General features: G+C 39.8%; 1 protein-coding gene across 1 annotated transcript in view; it reads right to left on the reverse strand.

Moving 5' to 3' along the window:
- Positions 1-20,422, reverse strand: part of IMPG1 (interphotoreceptor matrix proteoglycan 1) — a 115,156-nt gene that overhangs the window by 54,780 nt on the left and 39,954 nt on the right. The window contains 6 exon segments of the mRNA XM_015569387.1: positions 6,018-6,096; positions 7,041-7,117; positions 8,710-8,957; positions 10,077-10,097; positions 14,253-14,311; positions 20,154-20,306. Of these exon segments, the coding sequence (XP_015424873.1) occupies positions 6,018-6,096; positions 7,041-7,117; positions 8,710-8,957; positions 10,077-10,097; positions 14,253-14,311; positions 20,154-20,306 (637 nt within the window).

Consider the following 20,422-nt stretch of genomic DNA (forward strand, 5'->3'; position numbering starts at 1 on the left):
TTTTGAGATTCCCATTCATCAGTGCACCACGGATAAGCTCCAGCAGCCACACAGCGAATTGGTTGTATTGGTTTTCATTCTTTTCCTGTTTCAGTTCCCTGTTATTTTACTGCATTTCCTGGGATCACCTCTGCAGCAAGCTACTTATGATCAAATCCTCACCTCAGGGTCTGTTTCAGGGAAGACTCAGACCGTGATGGTCATAAACTGTGTCTGCTTTATCCCCTGCACCTAGTAAGTACAACTTAAATAACTGTTGAATGAATAAATGAATGAGCACAGCATCCCAGAGATCCACTGCTACTTAAGTGAACCTTTTTGACTCTGGTTTACTGGCACATGCAGAGTTTTCCTTGGATCCGTGGCCCCCAGTGCCCCCAGAATTCACTGATGATAGACCAATCTCCCAGCTAAGGATGTGCAGGGAAGCTTTGTGGAGCCCTGGGGGAAAACAATGTGCACTAGGCCCTAGGAGGTAAAACCAGAGAATGAACTTAGTGTGATGTGGAAGGAGAAAAAGAGCTCCTTGAGAAAAGAGAGAAGAAGGAGAAATGGTGGCATTAAGGTGAGATGTTGCCAGAGCTACTGAAAACATAGTATCATCTAAGTATGTGTGTGAGTGTGTTCTTATAAAGGACTGTGAGCCTGGGAGGAAGGGAAAGCTACACTTTCTAAGGACAGATGCTTCTACCTACTTTTGCTTTTGCAGAAACGGCAGCATTTATCTCAGAAACATGTGGTCACTGTGCAGTAAAATGTTCAAAGGAGATTAAATAGATCACTACTCTCCATAAGAAACTAAATCGGACCTTGGAGAGGGAATGAAGAAAAGCCTGGAATTCTGAGAGAGTGAGGGTTTAGCAGCAGGTACAGCAGGGAAGTGGAAGACTATCATTCAATATGGAGCCAAAATATGGGGCAGAGCACTGAATATCCCCAACTTAAAATTTGAAGAGCACTATGACCTCCTGGTTCGTAGATTGATGCTCTACCACTGAGCCGCACTGGCCGGGCGTGATGGCTAACTTGACTGTGCCATGGGTACCCAGATATTTGGTTAAATATTATTTTTGTGTGTCTGTGAGGGTGTTTCTGGATGAGATTAACATTTGAATCAGTAGATTAGTAAAGCAGATTGCCCTCCCCAATGTGGTGGGCCTCCTACTGTCCTCTAGAGACTGGAATAGGACGAGAATGAGTGAGTAAGGGCGAATCCATGCTTTGCCTGGCTGTCTGAGCTGGGACATGACCTTCTCCTGCCTTTGGCCCAGAACTTGGACTGAGACTTCTACCATCGGCTCTCCAGAGTCTCCAGCTTGCTGACTGCAGATCTTGGAACGTCTCATCCTCCTTAACCACGTGAGCCAATTCCTTAGATGAAACCTCTTTATACATGTATAAGCGCTCCCATTGGTCCTGTTTCTCTGGAGAACGCAAACTAATACAGGGGAATAAAAAACAAAATGTTTGACAGCGGGATAGTTCTGCCTAAAGTTTGCTTCTTCACCACTTAAAATGCTGCAATTTATTAAGGCTGACATTTCAAATGGAATGTCTAGCAAGTGAAAAAGTCTGTAATTTGGAAGAACACTAAAGAGCTTCTCTTTTGATAGATGAGATGATCGTTCTAATGGGCAAAAAGAAAAATGTATTGCTGCCTACACACACCTAAAACAAACTATACAGAAATTTCTATCCTAATGGTTTAATATTATTTTTGAACAAATTGGATGTATGTGGAGGAAGAATGTAGAGTTTCTCCTATATGTTTATGACTTTTATTTATATGAAACAGGAGTAATTTTAACAGGTAACTGGCTCTGCAAGAAAGAATGGCTTGGGATAAACTGCCCTAAAATATTAATAATAGAAGACCTCAGGATTCTATACAAGACACCAATTCATTTAGTGTTCTAGGGGCATATTTTATCAGTACTTTATCTCAGGAGGATTAGCTACTACATTAAACTGCTTAAGCAGAGAGAGTTCTACGAGCACTTTACTAAGATTTTAATGGCTTCGTGGGCGTTTGGTGACACTAACGTTAAAAGTTTTCCAGGCTAAAATTACCTCGGCAATTCCATGGTGCAGAGCTTTGGAGTCTTAGTTGTCCTTTACTTGTGCCTTGGTGAGACCCAGAACTGTTTTCATGAGGGAGGAACACTCAGTCTTGTCTAGAGTGCTCTTCCCCCTCCCATTTCCATGCATGTAACTGAAATGCCTTTTTATCAAGAATTTTTCCTAGTTAGGGACTTCATTTTTCATTAGGATAAGTCATTTCTATCCCCACTTGGGCTGATTATGAGAGCATATGGATCTGCCTTTAATTGGCCACAGAATATTTGCACTCTAGGCTCATGTCAGCAAATACAGTGCTTCTTGGTCAATACTAATCAAAAACTCAGTTATGAGATGTAATATCTGTTTATAGAGCATTGACTGGAGGTTATGAAGCACATTCATTCCTCTAGATACTCTAAAATCAATCCTGGAATTCAGGTGGGCTGTCAGAACCCAGCCCCTCAGAGAAGTGCTGTAAATTGGGCTCCGGCATTCATTACACATCTCTAGTGAGGGCCTTAAAGGAAACACCTGACACTGATTTTATGCAGAGGGAGGTTAATGGCAGACAGGATTCTCTCCCTTATGAGGATTCTTAGGAGAAATCCTTTCTCCTAAGCAATTACCATGCTGAAAGCATGCAGACACGGAATTATATGACTTGTATTATCCTCATTGCACAGTCTGCTAAGAAGCTCCCAGCCAAATGCATCAGCCACCTAAAACAAGTTGAAAGAGCTTTATCAAGTATATTTTGTACACAAGTTTCCCTATATAGTCATCTGATTTTTAAAAAGACATATTGAGGTGAAACGTGACATAAAATTCACCACTTTAAAATTAACTATTCAGTAATTGTAAATTCATAAATTCACAATGTTGTGTAACTACCACCTCTACCTAGTTCCAAAGCATTTTCATTACTCTGTCATCTGACTTATTTTTGTTTTATCTTTTCTTCCATTGTTATTCAAGTCTTTAAAAATAGAATCTTATTGTATTTTATGCATGTCTGTAATTCATCACAGTTTTTTTTAATAAGGTAGGATTTTAACAAATAAATTATTAAAAAAAACACACCTAGTGACAGGCCCCAGTGCAGGAGACTGAGGAGGAGTCGGAGTCAGGGAGTAAGAGAACCAGGAAGGAAGTCATTTGTGAGAACCAAAACACAGTTTCATGATGAGAGTGGTTAACAAGCACCACACACCAGAAACATCAAGTAAAATGAAGATGGAAATGAGGTTGCTAAATGGATTAATTAGGAAGCCATTTGTGAAAACTCTATCCCTGTAATCTGTGATTAGAAGTGAAAACTTGTGAAACTTTGTGGAGATTAGGAGGTGAGATAGTAAAGACCCAGAAGTCTATTAAAAAAAAAGAGAGAGACAGCATATGAAATAGAGAAAGAAGAGGCTGGGTTTGAGGGCAAAGTAAGTTTGAGAGAATATATATTTTTAATGATGAATATATATAAAACCAAGTCAAACAGTATAATAGTGGAGGAAACTTGAATGACCTTGGTTTTGCAACCAGCTGTAGTGTGACCTTGAGCAAGGACTTCTCATCTCTAGGCTTGGTTTTTTCATCTGTGAAACACAGTAGTTTAACTAGATTATATCTATGCTATATTCATGAATAAAAGGAATGTCTAAATAAAATGAGAACAGTAAAGCAATTTTGAAAATACAATACTTTCATCATAGATATACTATTATTTTTATGAATCTATCTGAAATGCTGATCTTATAATAATAAGGTTCTATGCTATAATATTGTTATTATATCCAGTGAGCACTTAATGTCAATTATTTCACCAAGAGATTAATTTTGTTTTATCAAACTAACTTTCAAATGATTTAAAAGTCAATATAGTGGTTGATGTGAAGTGTGGTTGATTAAAATTGGCCCTAAATTCTTTGAATGTGATCAAGTGACACTATTTCTTGGCCCTTAAGAGAGTGACAGCTGTCTGTCTCTTGCAACACTGACTCTATGCATCCAGCTGTGATGCTGTGAGGAAGCCCAAGCAGCCCCTGGGAGAGGCCGAGATAGAGCAGAAATGAGAGCCCTGCCAACAGCTCTGCTGAGCACTGATTTGCCAGCCAAGTAGAGAACATTCTGGAAAAAGATCTTCAACATCAGTGGAGGTACTCTAGTTTACATAATGGGGCAGAGAAGAGCTGTTGCCACTGGTCCTTGCCCACATTTCAGATTTATGGAAAAAATAAATTATTGTTGTTTTAAACCACTAACTGCAGAATTGGTTTGTAACAAATGTTGGTTAACATGTGTTCACTGGTAATCATGTAAATAAAATATAATCTGTACAGGTGGTTCTGCTATTGTGACATGTATGTGTTTGTGAAAAACGTAGTATTCCATAAAACTGCATACTAATTGCATACAGGGTTTATGAGGAAAATAGGATTGAGGTGGACCACTCAAAACCTGTAGACTTTTGTAAAGAAGAACTCTAAGACAGGAACAATCCTATTAAAAATATCAGCCATAACACATCTCCACCGGCATTTGCACTTCGGACCACAATATATCCTTAACCACCTTGCATCTTGGGGTTCAGGTTTCCTTAAAGACATTTTTACTTACGATTTCATCACAGAACTGTATAAAGTGGAAAGCATAGGGGTTTCTGAAGCCACTAAATCAGCTACTTCCTGCGCTAAAATAGACTCTTCTTCAGAATTTTCAGGTGGGTTTCTTAAAGATCTTCATATATTATTAAAGATTTCTCTTTAATTGTGAGAACGTTTGACCCTATTGCCTCAAAAATGAACAGGTTTGGAAATTCAGAAGTGAATCAAGAAGATTTAAGTGTTTGCTGACACCCTTATGGATCAATTACATATTCTAGCGTGGTGGCAACCATGCTTGGTGGGAATTGCTGTTTAATATTTTAACCCTGCTGACTTGCTTCTGTCATTATTTGCTTGCTAAAATAATAGAAAAGTTATTTTGATTTTCTGAATTATATAAATCATCCCATTCGATTGAATACCCTATTGATTGTAATGTGAATACCGCATTGGTTGTGGTCATACTGGTTTTAGAAAACACATTCCTCTGTACCTGGAGACCACAGCTGCACAATTACTCTAAATTTTCCCAGTGGCTTCCGATAGTGTGTTTCCGTTGACTCAGTGGTCCTGAGACCCGAAACTATAATTAATATTTGTAGATAACTAATTGGCTCAATCTAGCTTCTCTAACAATCTGCTTTCTTTTTTTTGCAAACCAGGTTCCTCATTCCTAACCCCGAGATGTAATCAATACCTTTGTGATTTTTGCCTATATAAATCTGGTGTTGTGGTCATTTAACCACTACGAGATTTGGAGAGCAAATTGCCCCCTCATAGTCCCGGCTTTGAAATAAATGTGACTCCTTAATTCGACTCCTTGAGGCGTCCTTGAGTGATTCTTGGGATACGTTACAACAATATGACCTAGCCAGTGCTAAAGAAACACACGTAGCAGAACAGACAGTGTCAATGGTCAGCTTGTATGTGGCAAATAGGAATCCATATACTGATGGTGAAGGCCCAACCCTGTGTTGCCATAGTCCCTCGTTGTGGATGTGGGCCTTGTGCCCTACCTTGTCCTGATGCACTCTCAGTGCCCAGTAGGGATGGCTGTTCTGTGTGGGTAGCTGTTGGAGCTGCTTTGGTTTGAGTTTCTCTCCCCAGGTCCACGAGGAAAGGGCTGCTAGTGCTCTCTGTGATCCTGGGGAGTAGAGCTGAGGGAAGGACATGCAGGGTGCCCTCCTTTTCAGAGGAGGGTGGGTCAATGGACTGCTGTCCAGTTGGCAGTGCTGGGTGAGGAAAGCTTCTCTGGGTCAAGGGGGGCTTTGTCACTGGTCTTTGAGGTAGTGTCATACATGGATTTCTCAAAGTGGATGTTGTTATCTAAAAAGTCTTTTGTGGGAAGGAAAAACTCACCAGGTAGGCTGTGTCCTTCTCTGTCCACTGTCTCGAGCCTGGGTTGGCCAAGAGGAAGTTCTGGACTCAAAGTAGCATCCTGAAGAATGAATGTAGAAAGACATGTGGAGAAGGGACTTTTTTTTTTTTTAATATGAAAAGGGCTATAATCTATACATTTTTCATTTAAATTTAAGCAAGTCAGTTTAGTTGACTTGAATCTACTGTAGATTCTGATATAGGTTCTGATAGAGAAATATGTCCTAAACAGGGTGAATGCACGAATACAGCGGTAATATGAACTCTATTGGGGTGGCCAATTGACTCTGCCTATGCAGAGTTAACTCATAACTGAAATTATGAGTTATGAATTATGTCTATCATGTTTGCATTTATGAATTCTTTATTTAAAGAGGCAATAAAGCTTAGTCAGCACTTTCATTTATGAATACCCCAGTGACAACTTTTGGCATAAGTTAAATGAACATAGCTTTAAATGAAACAAAAACTATTACTGAATTTATTATTTTTACTTTCTAAGATGTTATTTTGTACTTATGAGATCCCCATAAATAAATACCAGTATATAGATAAGACCTTAAGAACCAACTTGTAAATTATGTTTATTTCTGGAAGTTAAATAAAATATTCTGCTTTAAGTATTCTTTTCAGTTTATGAACATGTGTTTATTTTATCAAAAACAGAGCAAATCTTGACTCTAATTGAAACAAAGATCTGACTACATTGAAGGAAACTTTAAATTTTAGGGTGTCCCTTAAAAAAGTATACACACTCTTTGAATAAGTATAAAGGCAGTGTTTATTAGAAGACATTTCATTTTCAAAATTGACCTATTAGTTGTTAAAGTGTATATACATTTTCTGTGTTTTACGAATACAGATATGGAAAATGGGTAATCAACTACTGCCTATAAAAAGCACTAAGTACTGCAGAGGAGAGTTTGCTCTGTTCAGTCTTTTTTGTTGTTGGAATATTTTTGAGGCCTTGTTTCTATTTGAAGAACAAAAGGACAACACACTCACCTTTGTGAAACCAGCCAGGAGTGTAGGCAGCACTGACTGGGTGTTGGGAGCAGAGCCAGGCAATGACCCAACAATTTCTGTGGATGAAAAATCACAAGATTTGAGTGTTTTTTTTATTTTTTATTTTCTCACTTTCCTTTTGTGTTTGGGCAGTAAAACAGTTAGGGTGGAAAATGTGGCACTAATCAGTTCTTAAGGAGTGGTGCAACCGATCATCAAGAAGTTGTCACATAAGCTAAGGGTCATTGATCTGAATGATAAATTTAAGGAGAGGTGCAAGGGGTGTGTCTTGCATGCTTACGTGATAAGAGCAATTATTAAGGTGGATTTTTAGGGTGCTTAGTTTTATTGTACAGATTTGGACTAAGCAGACAGGCTGATTGGCTAGGCCAGTGAGGATGAAAACATCACTGAACTGACAAAACCTAACAGAACTGGCTTGAATAAATACTGCAACCAAGAACCATTTGCAGAGTCCTACTTTCAAACCAAAGCCTGATTCTCAGAACCTCCTAGAGCAGTGGTTCTCAACCTTGGCTGCACATTAGAATCACCTGGGAATCTTTTTAACATCCTGATTTCTGGGCCTCATCCTCCGGAAATTCTGTTTCTTTGTTATGGGGTGGGGCCACAACATTAGTAACAAAGAAACAGCATATCCGGAGGATGAGGCCCAGAAATCAGGATTTTAAAAAGATTCCCAGGTGATTCTAATGTGCAGCCAAGGTTGAGAACCACTGTCCTAGAGGATTCAACAAAGAGACAAACCAGATGGTCTCTGAGATGAGTCTGAAGTTCACCTTTTCTTGTCTAGTAGATTCACTTACCCTGCGCATTGTCCAAGAGGTTTTTGTGAAGCTTTTCAGTGTTGAGTTTGACTATAGATGCCAGAGAGACAGAACTGGCAGAGAATGCTAGCTTCATGCCATGTCACAGTAAAATGGCATTTCGGTTGTCCATCTGTTAAGCCAGGAGTACTGGGCCTACTGAGGAGTTGAGTCCCAGGCTCCTGGGTCCCTCCAGGTACCCACTGAAGATTTGAGTGTGCCTGATTATCTGGTTGACTTTTTTAGATCCACGCTCCTCTTCTCTTCCCACTACTTTCTGCTCCAGGAGGTTGTCTTATATGGGATATGTCAATGATTGCTTGCCCTCTGTTTTTGGGGATGGCTTAGTTCATTAGGCAACCCTTCAGGCCAGGAGGTCGTAATGGGCCCTTGCTGCTTCTAGGCCCAAGGAACTGTCCTATTAGGGAAACCTTCATAAATAGTCCCTTTATCAAACTCGTCTCACATGACCCTAATTTGAATGTGCCATCTGTTTCCTTTTGGGACTTGATCAATTTACTAATAAGAGAATCTGTGTTTTGCCAGGGGAACAGAACTGTCCAGGGGTTACTCTCTCTCCCTGGGCTCTACTTGGTGGTCAAACTGGACTTGACTGACATTCTTGGCTTCTCCTAGAGTTATTCTTGGTGCGAAGTGGTCACCAAAGACTTATCAAATGGAGTGAGGAAAGACAGAAATGATACCATACACGATGCGCCTGTCACAGAAATGATAGATTCTGCAAGGCCCAATAAAAATGACAGTGACCATGAAACATTCACAACTCCTAGTCTCTCTGTCAGAATGAGGATAAACCCAGAACTATGAAGTTGCCAACTGACCGTCAGTGAACTGAATTGTCCCCACGTGCAAGGATTTTTCTTCCTGTAGCGCTCTGCTGATCAGCTTTTTGAGGTCTAAAGCTGTGAGATAGGTTTCTTGTTGCTTGTCCTCCTCTGTCATCCCATAAAGGACTCCTTCACTTTCAATTTTGTTGGAATCAAAAGACAGCAGGTCACTTGCAGGACTTTTTGCTTCTGCACTCTCTCTCTTAAAGATGGCCATAAGTCGCACCTCTATGGAGCTTGAACTGTAGAAGCAGAGGACACGTCACACTCAAGGCCATTGTTCTATGCCTGGGTAAGATGGTTACTATGATGCTACAAAGCTTCAGGACAGCTGAAACCTCTTGAATATCCCACTTCCAAAATAATTTCAATGTTTATAAAAAATTTGAAATGTGGCAAAAAATTGACATGTATTTTATGTAGTTTTTTATATGTGTTTTAGTTCTAAATTAGAATGTCAGGATGAGGGTTAAGTCCACATTAAAGAGGGAATACTAACTGAATCAAGAAGATATTTCTCTTCTAGTTTTTTTCCAAGAAGTATTTATAAATTAAAAATTAAAAACCCTAAATTAAACATAATCTTTCTCCCAAGGTGCTTTAAAAATAACATCTTGGAAAGAAGGTGTGAGAAAGGAGAAAGAGAAGTAGCATATGATAAAGTATATTTATTATAATATTTATTAACTCAATGCCTTTTTGTAGGTAAAAATCAAATCAAATTCTCTGTAACCATGTCCTCTAAGATCAGGTTTTACCTTCTCGTTTATGTCCACTCAGAGGGATGCAAAGTGTTTTAAAGGCCACAGGAACTGATAATGTGTATTCTTGGCAGTTCTTTGGGCCACACAATCAGTCTGTAGTTCATTATTTCCCTAGTCAATTATAGGAGCCAAAGCTGGATTCTTATTACTGAGCTTTCCTAGATCTAGTGGGCCCTTTCCCAGGTCAAATGACCTTGCAACCAAGGAGCAAATTAGTTTCTCGGCTTTCATCCAGACAGGCTAGTTTCATGTACAAGTATGCATTCAGGCAGACAATTTCCTATCATAAATGACATTTTTGTGAAGCATGCTTGCATCACCTTTATGTTTTTCTAATTAGATTTTGAGTTTTATCTCATGGAGTGATTTTGAGAGTTACCCCACGCCCCCCACTACTGAATAATGGGTCAGTTACTCCCATTTAAATAAGAAACGATTCAAAAATCATTGAGTTATCCTAGACTTTATATGTAAACATTATTTGCAAAAGATCAGCATATACATTTATGGGGAAAAAGTACTATATTTAAAAATATTAAAAGTCCAAAATACTTTAAACAATAAAGAATTTAAATTAAAAAGAAAAGTCCAAATTACCCATCTCTTTCTTTCTTTGGTCTTCATTTCATCATGCACAAAGGTAACATGCAAGGAAGTAAAAATTTTTATGAAATTTATGGAGACATTCAATGTATCATTTCATATACAAAAAATTCTTTCCATTATCTTCCATATTTGTCCAAAGCTTTGAAGGAAATATATAAATTCTTACCAGAATTTGGATGGAAACTTTGAGAACCATATACATCTCAGAAAGTAAACATCATGATCTAATGTTTCCGATTAGGATTTGAGCTTTAGTCCAAAGATTATATGTACTTTTGGTCTTAAACTCTTTGAGTTGCTCATATTCTTCCTAAAGAGACTGCAAATATATCCTATACATCTTTACAGTTTTGGGTGGTGCTGGTGGCAGGGAGTTTTTAAAATGTATTTTATAAATTAATTTCTGGACCCTGTGAATAGCATTAAATGCTTAGTTTAATTCTGAAGGTAATTTATCTGAGGCTGAACTCTGGAGCTGTTGTTTTGTTGACGATTGCTTTTTGAATTGCTGTAATCAGTAAACCTTGAGGGAATGGTACAATTCACCATGGACCTGGTCGCAAGAAAAACAAACAGCTGTTAACTGAATGGGTGGCCTGCATCAGGCAGTTCACTTGCATCCTCTTTAAATCTCTTCAACAGAGCAATCAATCCTATTTCACAGAAAACAGGTAGAGAGGGAACTTGTCAGTGGAAAGAGGCAAAGCCAGGATTCAAATCCTGGCCTGCCTGACCTCAAGCCTGACCACCCACTCATGCCTGCAAAAAGGTCATTTAGTCACTAAACTGACAACTACATTTTTGGACTCCTCCAAAAGAAACATATGAATTTAATTTAGAAGCTATATTCAGTTTTTTTTCATTGCAAATGAGAGTTGCCAACGAAGGCACTATACATTTTTTGCTTTGGGATGGGGTTTCATGTTGCTTTCATCCCTTGATGTAACAGGACTGAATGGACTCTCTTTCCTTCTGGGAACACAAGAGAGAATCTGTGACCATCTCACTGGGATGCTCTGAGGGGAGGCAATTCTTTCCGTACTAACTTGACATTCATCCAGAGCTGGCCTCCTGCTTTCTTTCAGTGATAGTTGTAATCCACGATGCTCCTGGAGTGGCCAAAGCTTTCTGGGCTAAGACCCAGTCCTGTTCATTTTTAAAGCTTGCTTTATTGAAATATAATTGTCATGAAACAAACTTCACATGTTGGAGGTATACAATTTGATAAGATTGACACTCCTGTACACCAGCGAATCAATTATGGCAATCAAGGTAGTGAGCACATTTCATCACCCAAAGCCTTGCTGGTATCCCTGTGCAATCCTTCCCTCCATTCCTTCTCTGCCTCACCCTCTCCAAGCAACTGCATTTTTTTTTTTAGAGTTAAATGTAAGTGGAGTCATAATGTACTCCCTCTGATCTGTCATTGTTCACTTAATTATTTTGAGGCAAATCCATGTTGTGTATTCCAATAGTTGCTTTGCTGAGTAGTAGTCTATGGTAAGAATATGTCACAATTTGTTTATTTATTGCTCTGTTGATGGACATTTGGGTTGTTTCCAGTCCTTGGCTATTACAAATAATGCTGCTATGGACACTGGTGTGCGAGTCTTTGAAGAAGAATACCCTCCAATGAGATTGAATGATTGTTAATAGCTTCCCATATATGCTTTAAGCGATAAAGCAATATATAACGTGAATCTTTCACCCTTCATCCCTTTAATGGTGTTAATAATAGATGTCCTAACTAGTTCCCAGTTGTATTGAGATAATCGAATGAGGTTACTGATATAAAAGCACTTATTAAATTGTAGATCAGGTTTTATACGAATGAGTGGACGTGAAGACAGTACTAGGAGACATAGGGTGTTAGGCCTTCTGTAGGGACCTGGCTCCATGAGAAAGCAATTTCCTTCATAATGAGTTTACTTTACAATATGCTGAGCATCGTTATTAATGATTAAAAGTTTGTGGTACTCACAGCATAGCATTTATTGTATTTGGGTCAAATGTGTTTTCCTTCTTGGAGACTAAATCTTTATTACATAATAGAAATCACTGGGAAAATGTGATCAAATTTAGTTTATACGCATCTTTGGGAGAAATAAGAATAAATTCCTACAGAGATAAACACATGGGAAAGATGCAGCTTCAAGGGATATATCTTTAAACTTTTTACCTTGAAAATGTAATCAGCCTAACATTTTTATTTTGTTCTGAAATATATTTTTTATTATTATTAGTTTTCATTTATTTGAAAGGAGGAAATAATGAGCACTTGAACATTCACCAAAAAAGTCCCCAAAACGTTCCTATCATTTAACAGCTTTAAATTAAAAATTTTGTTCTTTAACTGCAGTGGTTTATCCAGAAGACCTTGCCATGCAGAATATCCTCCCATCACCTTTTTTTTTTTTTTTTTAACCCATCTGATTTCACATGGAATACTGTGGGGCGGCATGTTGAAATAAAGAAAAACAAGTCTGCTTTGGTAAATAGGAAGGGTTTCATCTTTTATAACTTTCACTTTTCAATGTTTCCTTTCTCTGGAATTATGCAGATCAGGGGGCCTGATAACTTGAAAAGAATTAAACTAGTGGAGCTCCCCCAGAAGAATGCTTTGTGAGTGTGTGGCGCCGTGGCTCTGGGCACCTTTTTGCTTTAAGAGGATAGACGGTAAGGGAGCCGGGAAGGACTTGGGTGACTCCCGCTTTACCCACTTTACAAATCCCCTCCGGCAGGAATCACACTCTGTCATACTTACTGATGCTTACCCTGCGGAGCATTAAGGAAAAAAGTAAAACATATGTGGCCCCACTTGTAGATGTTTTAAATAATGAGAACTTAAGAAAAAGACGCACAAATCTTGCCAAAAATTATGAACCCACATTAGAATGTTGAGGTGCTGATGGATATAGACCTGCCAAGGGAATATGATCGGACCCTGCTGCCGTGTGGCGCTATTTGATTATTTCATTTCTTTTTTTGAAAATTTTCGCTTAACAATTTTTATAATTATTATAATACTTTTTCATTTAATAGTTTTTGCATGGTACTATATATCATTGTAGTTCAGATGTCAAAATAACATAAAATATTTTGGGAAGTCCTGTTTCCACCCCTGTCTCTGTCCACCTTATTCCTCCAACCCCACTCCCCTGTAGGCATCACTGTTATTAGCTCTCTTGGTTCAGCTTGATTTGTTTATTTTATTTACTTATTGTTTCAAATTTTAAAATTAACCGATTATTTTTTAACTTAAATTGATTGGGGTGACATTGGTTAACATGATCATTCAGGTTTCAGGTGTGGGTTTCTATGCTACAAGATCTGTATATTGCACCATGTGCCCACCACCCAAAGTCAAATCTTCTCCTGTCACCATACATTAGGACTCCCTTTTCCCCCCAACCCCTTCCCTCTGGCAACCACCACACTTGATTGGTTTGCTTTAAGCAATGATGATCTTTAGCATCGATAGGCAACCAGGCAATCAGACACCAATTGCTACTTTTTTTGACTTGTCTGTACTGAGGAATTTTTCTAAGAGGTTTGTTAATAACATTGCCAAGGATAGCAGGTGAGCTTTCTGAGAGAGCCATGTTTCTGATCCAGAGGGAGAAAGGAACGCAGCTCCTGCATTACCCCTTAAAGCATCACCTAGGGCAGCAGTTCTCAACCTGTGGGTCGAGACCCCTTTGGGGGTCGAATGACCCTTTCACAGGGGTCACCTAAGACCATCAGAAAACACATATTGAATATATAATTACATATTGTTTTTGTGATTAATCACTATGCTTTAATTATGCTCAATTTGTAACAATGAAAATACATCCTGCATATCAGATATTTACATTATGATTCATAACAGTAGCAAAATTACAGTTATGAAGTTGCAACAAAAATAATTTTATGGTTGGGGGTCACCACAACATGAGGAACTGTATTAAAGGGTCGCGGCATTAAGAAGGTTGAGAACCACTGACCTAAGGTCAGGTTTTAATTAGATAATTCCTTTATCTGAAATGTATTCAGTTTTTGGGATTTGACAGAGCTAAACAATTGGGGGGAGGGGGAGGAGACTTTATAATCCTCATGTCATCACCTTTAAAAGAGGCTAGGAAGAAATAGCTTAAAAATGGTTAAGAGTCCTGCTCCCTTACTTACCTAAATCCTAACACATGAATTTCTTTGAATCCTGGAAGTTTCTTAAATGCCTTTTGCATCTGTAGAGAGAAAAAAATTATGAAATACACCTTGATTCTACTGGGTAAGGTCTTAATTAATGGAAAGTGACTAAATACTTTTGATGAGTTAGGGGAAAAAATAAAAATGGATATAATGATCGAGGCCAGATTTATTCTTAGTTATTTCAGAAACCTGGAGGAAAGTGTTTTGCTATTTTTTTTAAAGCTGAAAAGCTGTAATTGGATAGTTCTGACTTGCTTTAGTGGTTACTTTACATAAAACATGAAACAACTTCAAGTTGGTACTCAGAAGAAAATTTTTTGGCTGTAGTATTTTTATCTATACACACAGAGTAGCTATAATATTTTCTGAATTGAGCTATATGATTTGGAAACATCTACAGTGTTAAAGGAATTATTAAAGTCAAATTACCTAAAGAAAATGTTAGTAGCAGATTCTAATGTAATATATTACATTGGCTCTTAGATTTATGTGAAATTACATTTTCTCATTTAATTTGACCTTGCTAATGAGGCATATTATCAGAATATTTCACGATTGTTATACTCAATTACTTCCCAACCTATGATAGTCTTGCTTCTGCCCCTCAATCCCCAGGAGGGAAGGTTCTCTCTAGGCCATTGTCTCGCCTCTCTCCAAATCCTAAGACATTTTTATTTCTTTCTCCATTGTTTCCCTGCCTTTTTTTTCTGATTCTTCTCCCATCTCTCAGACAACTCTGTCAGTCTTTATCCTATTCCTGTCTTCACTCCCCATTGAAACTGTAAGGATTCTGCAAGTTTGCGTCCTCAACCTCATCTCACTCACTCTCCCATTTATTCAGTCAGCTCGACTATGGACTCTGTGCTAGGATCTCTGGACATTGTCACATAGATGAACGGGCACTACCTGTCCTACTTACTTGTATGAAGCCTGGGAGGCAAGCAAAACCAAGAGGAAGACAAGACAGTCTAGCAGTGAAGCGTGGGAGGGAGAGCAGGATGACCGTGAGGGAGGCTGAGGAGGTGAATAGGGCCTCGGTCCTGTCCTCCCTTCCCTGTGCCCACTTCCCTCTGCCTCTCCTTGGGGATCCCATTTTCTCCCATGGCTTCGATGGCCACCTGACATAACCTGGGAGTTCTCCACATGAATATCCCAACCTTTGTCACTAATGACATAGTCGCAAACCAGGGTAAGTCTCTTCCTCCAAGTCTGCCTTTCCTCCTGGGTGCTCTGTCTCAGTCAGGATTGGGAACACCCTTCACCTTCCATGCCAGAGAGCCCCGCATCCCCAGATACCTCTCCTCTGTGCCCCTCACATCCAGTCACCTCGCCTGTTTGTTTGAGTCCTACATGCCTTTTGTGTCCATCATATTCTTCTTATTACCATGCCCCTCCCTAATGCCCTTTCTGTATTACCAAAATGGTTTTCTGGGTGTGTGGGGGAAGGGAAGAGAAATCTTCTTCTTCTTCTTCTTCTTCTTCTTCTTCTTCTTCTTCTTCTTCTTCTTCTTCTTCTTCTTCTTCTTCTTCTTCTATCTCTCTCCCTTTTTTTAATGAGTTGGGGTGGGGTAAAATGGGGAGATGTCTTTTTGACTACAATATTTTTCCAAGTTGATCATTCCATATCTGTCACTCTTCACTAAAAATCTCTTGATGGGCTGCACTGCCCATTGACTAAGATCTACTAGTAATACTTCAGAATGGCATTTAAGGCCCTTCACAGTTCACCCTCTCTCCCCAGGTACCTTATCATTTGCACTTCCTGCCATTTACCCCCTTGGCCAATATTGTCTCCTCTAGTCACATTAAACTCACCACTGTCCCTCCCCAAATACAATGTGTATTCTTCCATACATCTATACATTTTTTTTTTTTTAGTCCAAGGTGCATCTTCCACCTTCTGTTCATTGACCACCCCTCTCCCCGACCCATCTTTCAAAGCCAGCTCAGATATCTTTTCTATTGAAAAGCATTTGTAGGGCCATGAAGTCAGGTTCAGTTGTTTCTTCTCCCTACTACTCTAGGACATATTACTGTATTTTCCATTAGACTGCCTGGGAGGTGCATGTGTGTCCCTCTCAGAGATTATACTCCTTGGGCTCAGGGATCATGTCTTATTCATCTTTATCTCTCTCCTTCCCAGTGCCTATCAGATTGTCATCCACATAGTAGGGACTCAGCACATTTTGTTTAATCGAGTGCATCTTTTCTGTCTAAACTCACCAACATGCCACTGCATTGTCACTGTATCTAAAATTACTGCCAAATCCTCATTATCTATGCCAAGCACTAGAGCACTGATGCACAGATAATCCCCAAATCACTTACATTGGGCTTTGGAATGTATCATGGATTTTTTTTTTCTCAGCAGATTTATCCTCTTAGTCATATTTTCTTGCATCAATTTAAAAATACTTTGTGTGTAACAACTACAGTGATGAAGATAAATGAATAAGCTTGGATGATGAGGAGATAAATGTATAAGCTTTAGTTCAGATATTGGTTCTCAACTTTCTAGTTGTATGACCTTGAGTTTATTACTAAATTTTTTGAATCTTGGTTCCCTTAACCAAAATGAGGTAATAACACCTATATCATAAGGCTGCTGTAAGGAATAGCACATACCTGACACAGTGGGGAGAGAGGCAGTGATATTTTGTCTATTTACTAGTCTCCTTCTGGGTTACTAGCTCCTTGATTGCCCAGGATCTCTGACTTCCTCCAGGGCCACACAGCACAGAGCCTGGCAGGGGCAGAGTAAGCCTTCAGTAGTTGTTTTAGAAAGACTCAGCGTGGGGAAGGACAGGAAGAGGGTCCCTGTCGTGGTCAGCGACAGGGGGCCTGGAATAAGTTTCTGTGGTGTGACTCCTACCCCTCCATGAGCTAGCTAGGAGATCGGGTTCTGCAGAGCTGGTCCTTATAATGGGGCAGGTGGGAGAGAGCTGTGTCCATGCTCCAGGTCTGCTCCTGGACAAACAGTTTTGAGCCACAAAGTTGGCCATGCCATCCCAGTTACCCCAGCGAGGACTGGATGTTGAAGAATGAGCTATAGTTTTGGGGGCAGAAGATTCAGACCCCAACTCATCTCTCTTTCTCATCCAGGATACCAGAGATGCTGTGATGCATGCGGATACAGTCAATCAAGCACAGAACGGCTCCCATGGAATCCCACAGCTATTAGCTTAGGCAGTAGGATGCATGGCCGGGAGAGCTGTCCTCCCCTCCTGGGCGCTCACAGCCGCGGCTCCAGTGGGGGGTTATTGCCTGTGCCTGTGTCCTCTTTGTGAACCTGCCTCTGATGGATTCAGAAGCAGCTTTACTTAGGAGGGTGCGGGAGGCGTCTAGGGAGGAGATGACAAAGGCCTTCAGTTAATTCTGCTAAATAATCTTCCGGGAACCTTCCAATCATGGAGCACTAACCACTAAATTACTAATTAAGTGTCCAGTTGACCTTATTAATAACACTAAATGCACAGGGGCCTCCCGGATTCTGCCGGAATGTACGTTAACGGGGCCATAAAAAGGCAGCTGTGTGGAGCTCTCCTGAACGTTTGCACAGGAGCAAGCATTCAGACAACAACCACGCATTCCCTTTGACATCTGTATTAAATTGCTCATTAAGTTTATTGTGGAAATTAAATTACTGCAAAGCACTGCCCATTAATTCCCGATTAGGTCCAAATGACTGTGCTAATGCAAGTGCTGGGCTATGGTGAGGCTGGTTGGTTATGTGATGGCTGGCTTTGAGGTGTCCAGACTACCCAGGGGCCTGGGAGGGGAACAGATGCTGGAAGCAGAGGGGGTCCGTCGGAGAGAAGCCAGAGACCCGTGCAATGGAACCAGCAGGTCTCTGCAACCAGACCAAGTGAGATATACTCTTCCTTGACTAATGAATATTTCAGAGGCTAGAAGGGCATGTTTATTTGTTAATGATACAAAATCCTCTCCCCATAAATATGTGTATTTGGGAAAAATAGGAATTAGAGCATAGTGGGTAAGAGCAGGGGTTCTGGTGCCAGGCTGCCTGAGTTTGAGTCTTGGCTCTGCCAGTTACTAGTATGACATTGTTGAGCATTTAGCTAATTTCCTCTTGCCTCAGTATCCTGACTTGTAAAAAAAAAAGAAATAATATCACTTAACTTATAGATTTGTATGAAAATGAAATGAGTTAATACATATAAAACATTAAGACCAGTACAGTGGTATTATTTCTCTCCATAGAAGTAGATTTGGAAAGGGACTTTGAGGTCATTTTTAATTTCTAAATGAGGAATCTAAGGTCAGGGAAGTGATCCCTAAATCTTTATGGCTATTTCTTGGCAGAAACAAGACCACAACTAAGATCTTTAAAAACTTATAATTTAATTGTATTACTCCACATCAGGTAGTTTTAGGTGCTTAGAAAATTCACAGGTGAAGTGAAGACAGTCTATGGCCAATTATCCAATTCTGACATTACTCTGACTATGCTAAGGATTTGCTGAAGAGAATATTTCAAAGAGCAAATAGAAGAGAACAGACTATTTTAAAAATGCATTCTATCTAATAGTCCATGTCTAAGTACTTTTCTGGTTCGTAAATACCCCATGTTGATGCTTTCTCTTTGAAGTTTGTAGAAATGATGTTCTACATTTTATTGACTATGCTGATGCTGGGAGAGGTGGGAGGTTACGAATGTTTTTCTCTTTGCTCCTCTCCAGTTGACAGGGGGTAAGCACTGGAGTATGAGAAGTGGAGCCTGTTTGTTCCCTGGCCTTGCTCAAGAAGATGCTTGGGCTGTCCATAAACATAGTTCACAGTTTTGTAATCTCATGGATACTTCTATTTTCAGTTGAATTTCTACAAACAGGTACTGAGTAGTTGCTGCATCCCAAGCTCTGTATTAGGAACTAAGGCTGCTGAGATGAAAGCAACAGTTTCTGCCCTTAAGGGAAAGCTCATAGCCTGGTGTTAGTGAGGGTGGTGGGAGGACAAGGAGGGAGGAATGGAGACAACAGAGGCCATAGACATATAAACAAACAATCTCAAGACAGAGTAATCGTGTTATGATAACAGTGGGCCCAGGCGTGAGCCCAGAGGAGTGAACCCAGAATGGATAGAGAGAATATTTCATGATGTTTGCAAAATGAATATCAGGGAAGGGCATTCCGGATGGAGGAGGCATTACTTATAAAGACTAACGGTGAGAAAGTAGAGTGCAAAGGGGGAGGATGGTAAGGAACTGGTGTTAAGATGAGGCTGGGAAGAAAGGCAGTGTCTTATGATATTCAGCTGCTATGTTCAGCAGAGTAGTTTGGATTCTCCTGCAGGGAGTGAAGAGCCGTTTAATTTGATCAGGGATAGGCAGATAGGATGATGGTCAGAGATGGAAGAGACATCTTGGGGCAGGTCCTTAGTTTAGTGCTGGATGTCATGGATAACATAACTGCCTTCTGCCTGTCACCTATGAAAACTGCTATGGCTTTAAGCTGCATCAGACGGCAAAAGTGGAAATATTATGGAAAACAAGGTAATATGGATTCAAAATAGATATTTCACCCCAGCATGTTCCCTAGCTGGTGTCCACATGGACATTTTAGACATCTAGAATATCTGCTCAGTGGCTTTCTGCTAAACGTGATTTACAACCTATCACTATATGAAGAAAATCTAAATGTGAAGGACTTGTAAGGTGGAAAAGCTGGAACAGAAAACTTTCCTGGAGAGCCACTTTTTCCTAACATGTCGAGACCCATTGCAGCTTTTGGTGTATGTGTTTATTTTGCAGTGGTTAAAAATGCATGCCTGATCACAAGAAGGTGGAATTATTAACCAAAAACGTTTGTTTCCTGTTGGCCCCCAGATTCTGAGTCTAGACATGAGCTGTGGTTCACTCACCTGGAGTTGAGACTTTGCTGCCAGCTCCTGGTAATATGGGGAGTGGGCATCAGCGAGCTCTGCGTTGAACTTCTGGTTTGCCAGGGAGATGCTCAGCCCCACCTTCTGCTCTGGTGGGCCCTCGGACACCTCAGAGGATTCCATTTCTCTTTCCTAAGTTAAAAAGGTCTTCTATTAATATATATCACAAGCAAATGGTAATATTATACAACATGTATTGATTTTGTCTCAAAAATTGGATTATGAAGGCTCTAGTATTTTTAGAATGA

The sequence above is a fragment of the Myotis davidii genome, unplaced genomic scaffold, assembly GCF_000327345.1.
Source record: "Myotis davidii unplaced genomic scaffold, ASM32734v1 scaffold104, whole genome shotgun sequence".
NCBI lineage: Eukaryota > Metazoa > Chordata > Mammalia > Chiroptera > Vespertilionidae > Myotis > Myotis davidii.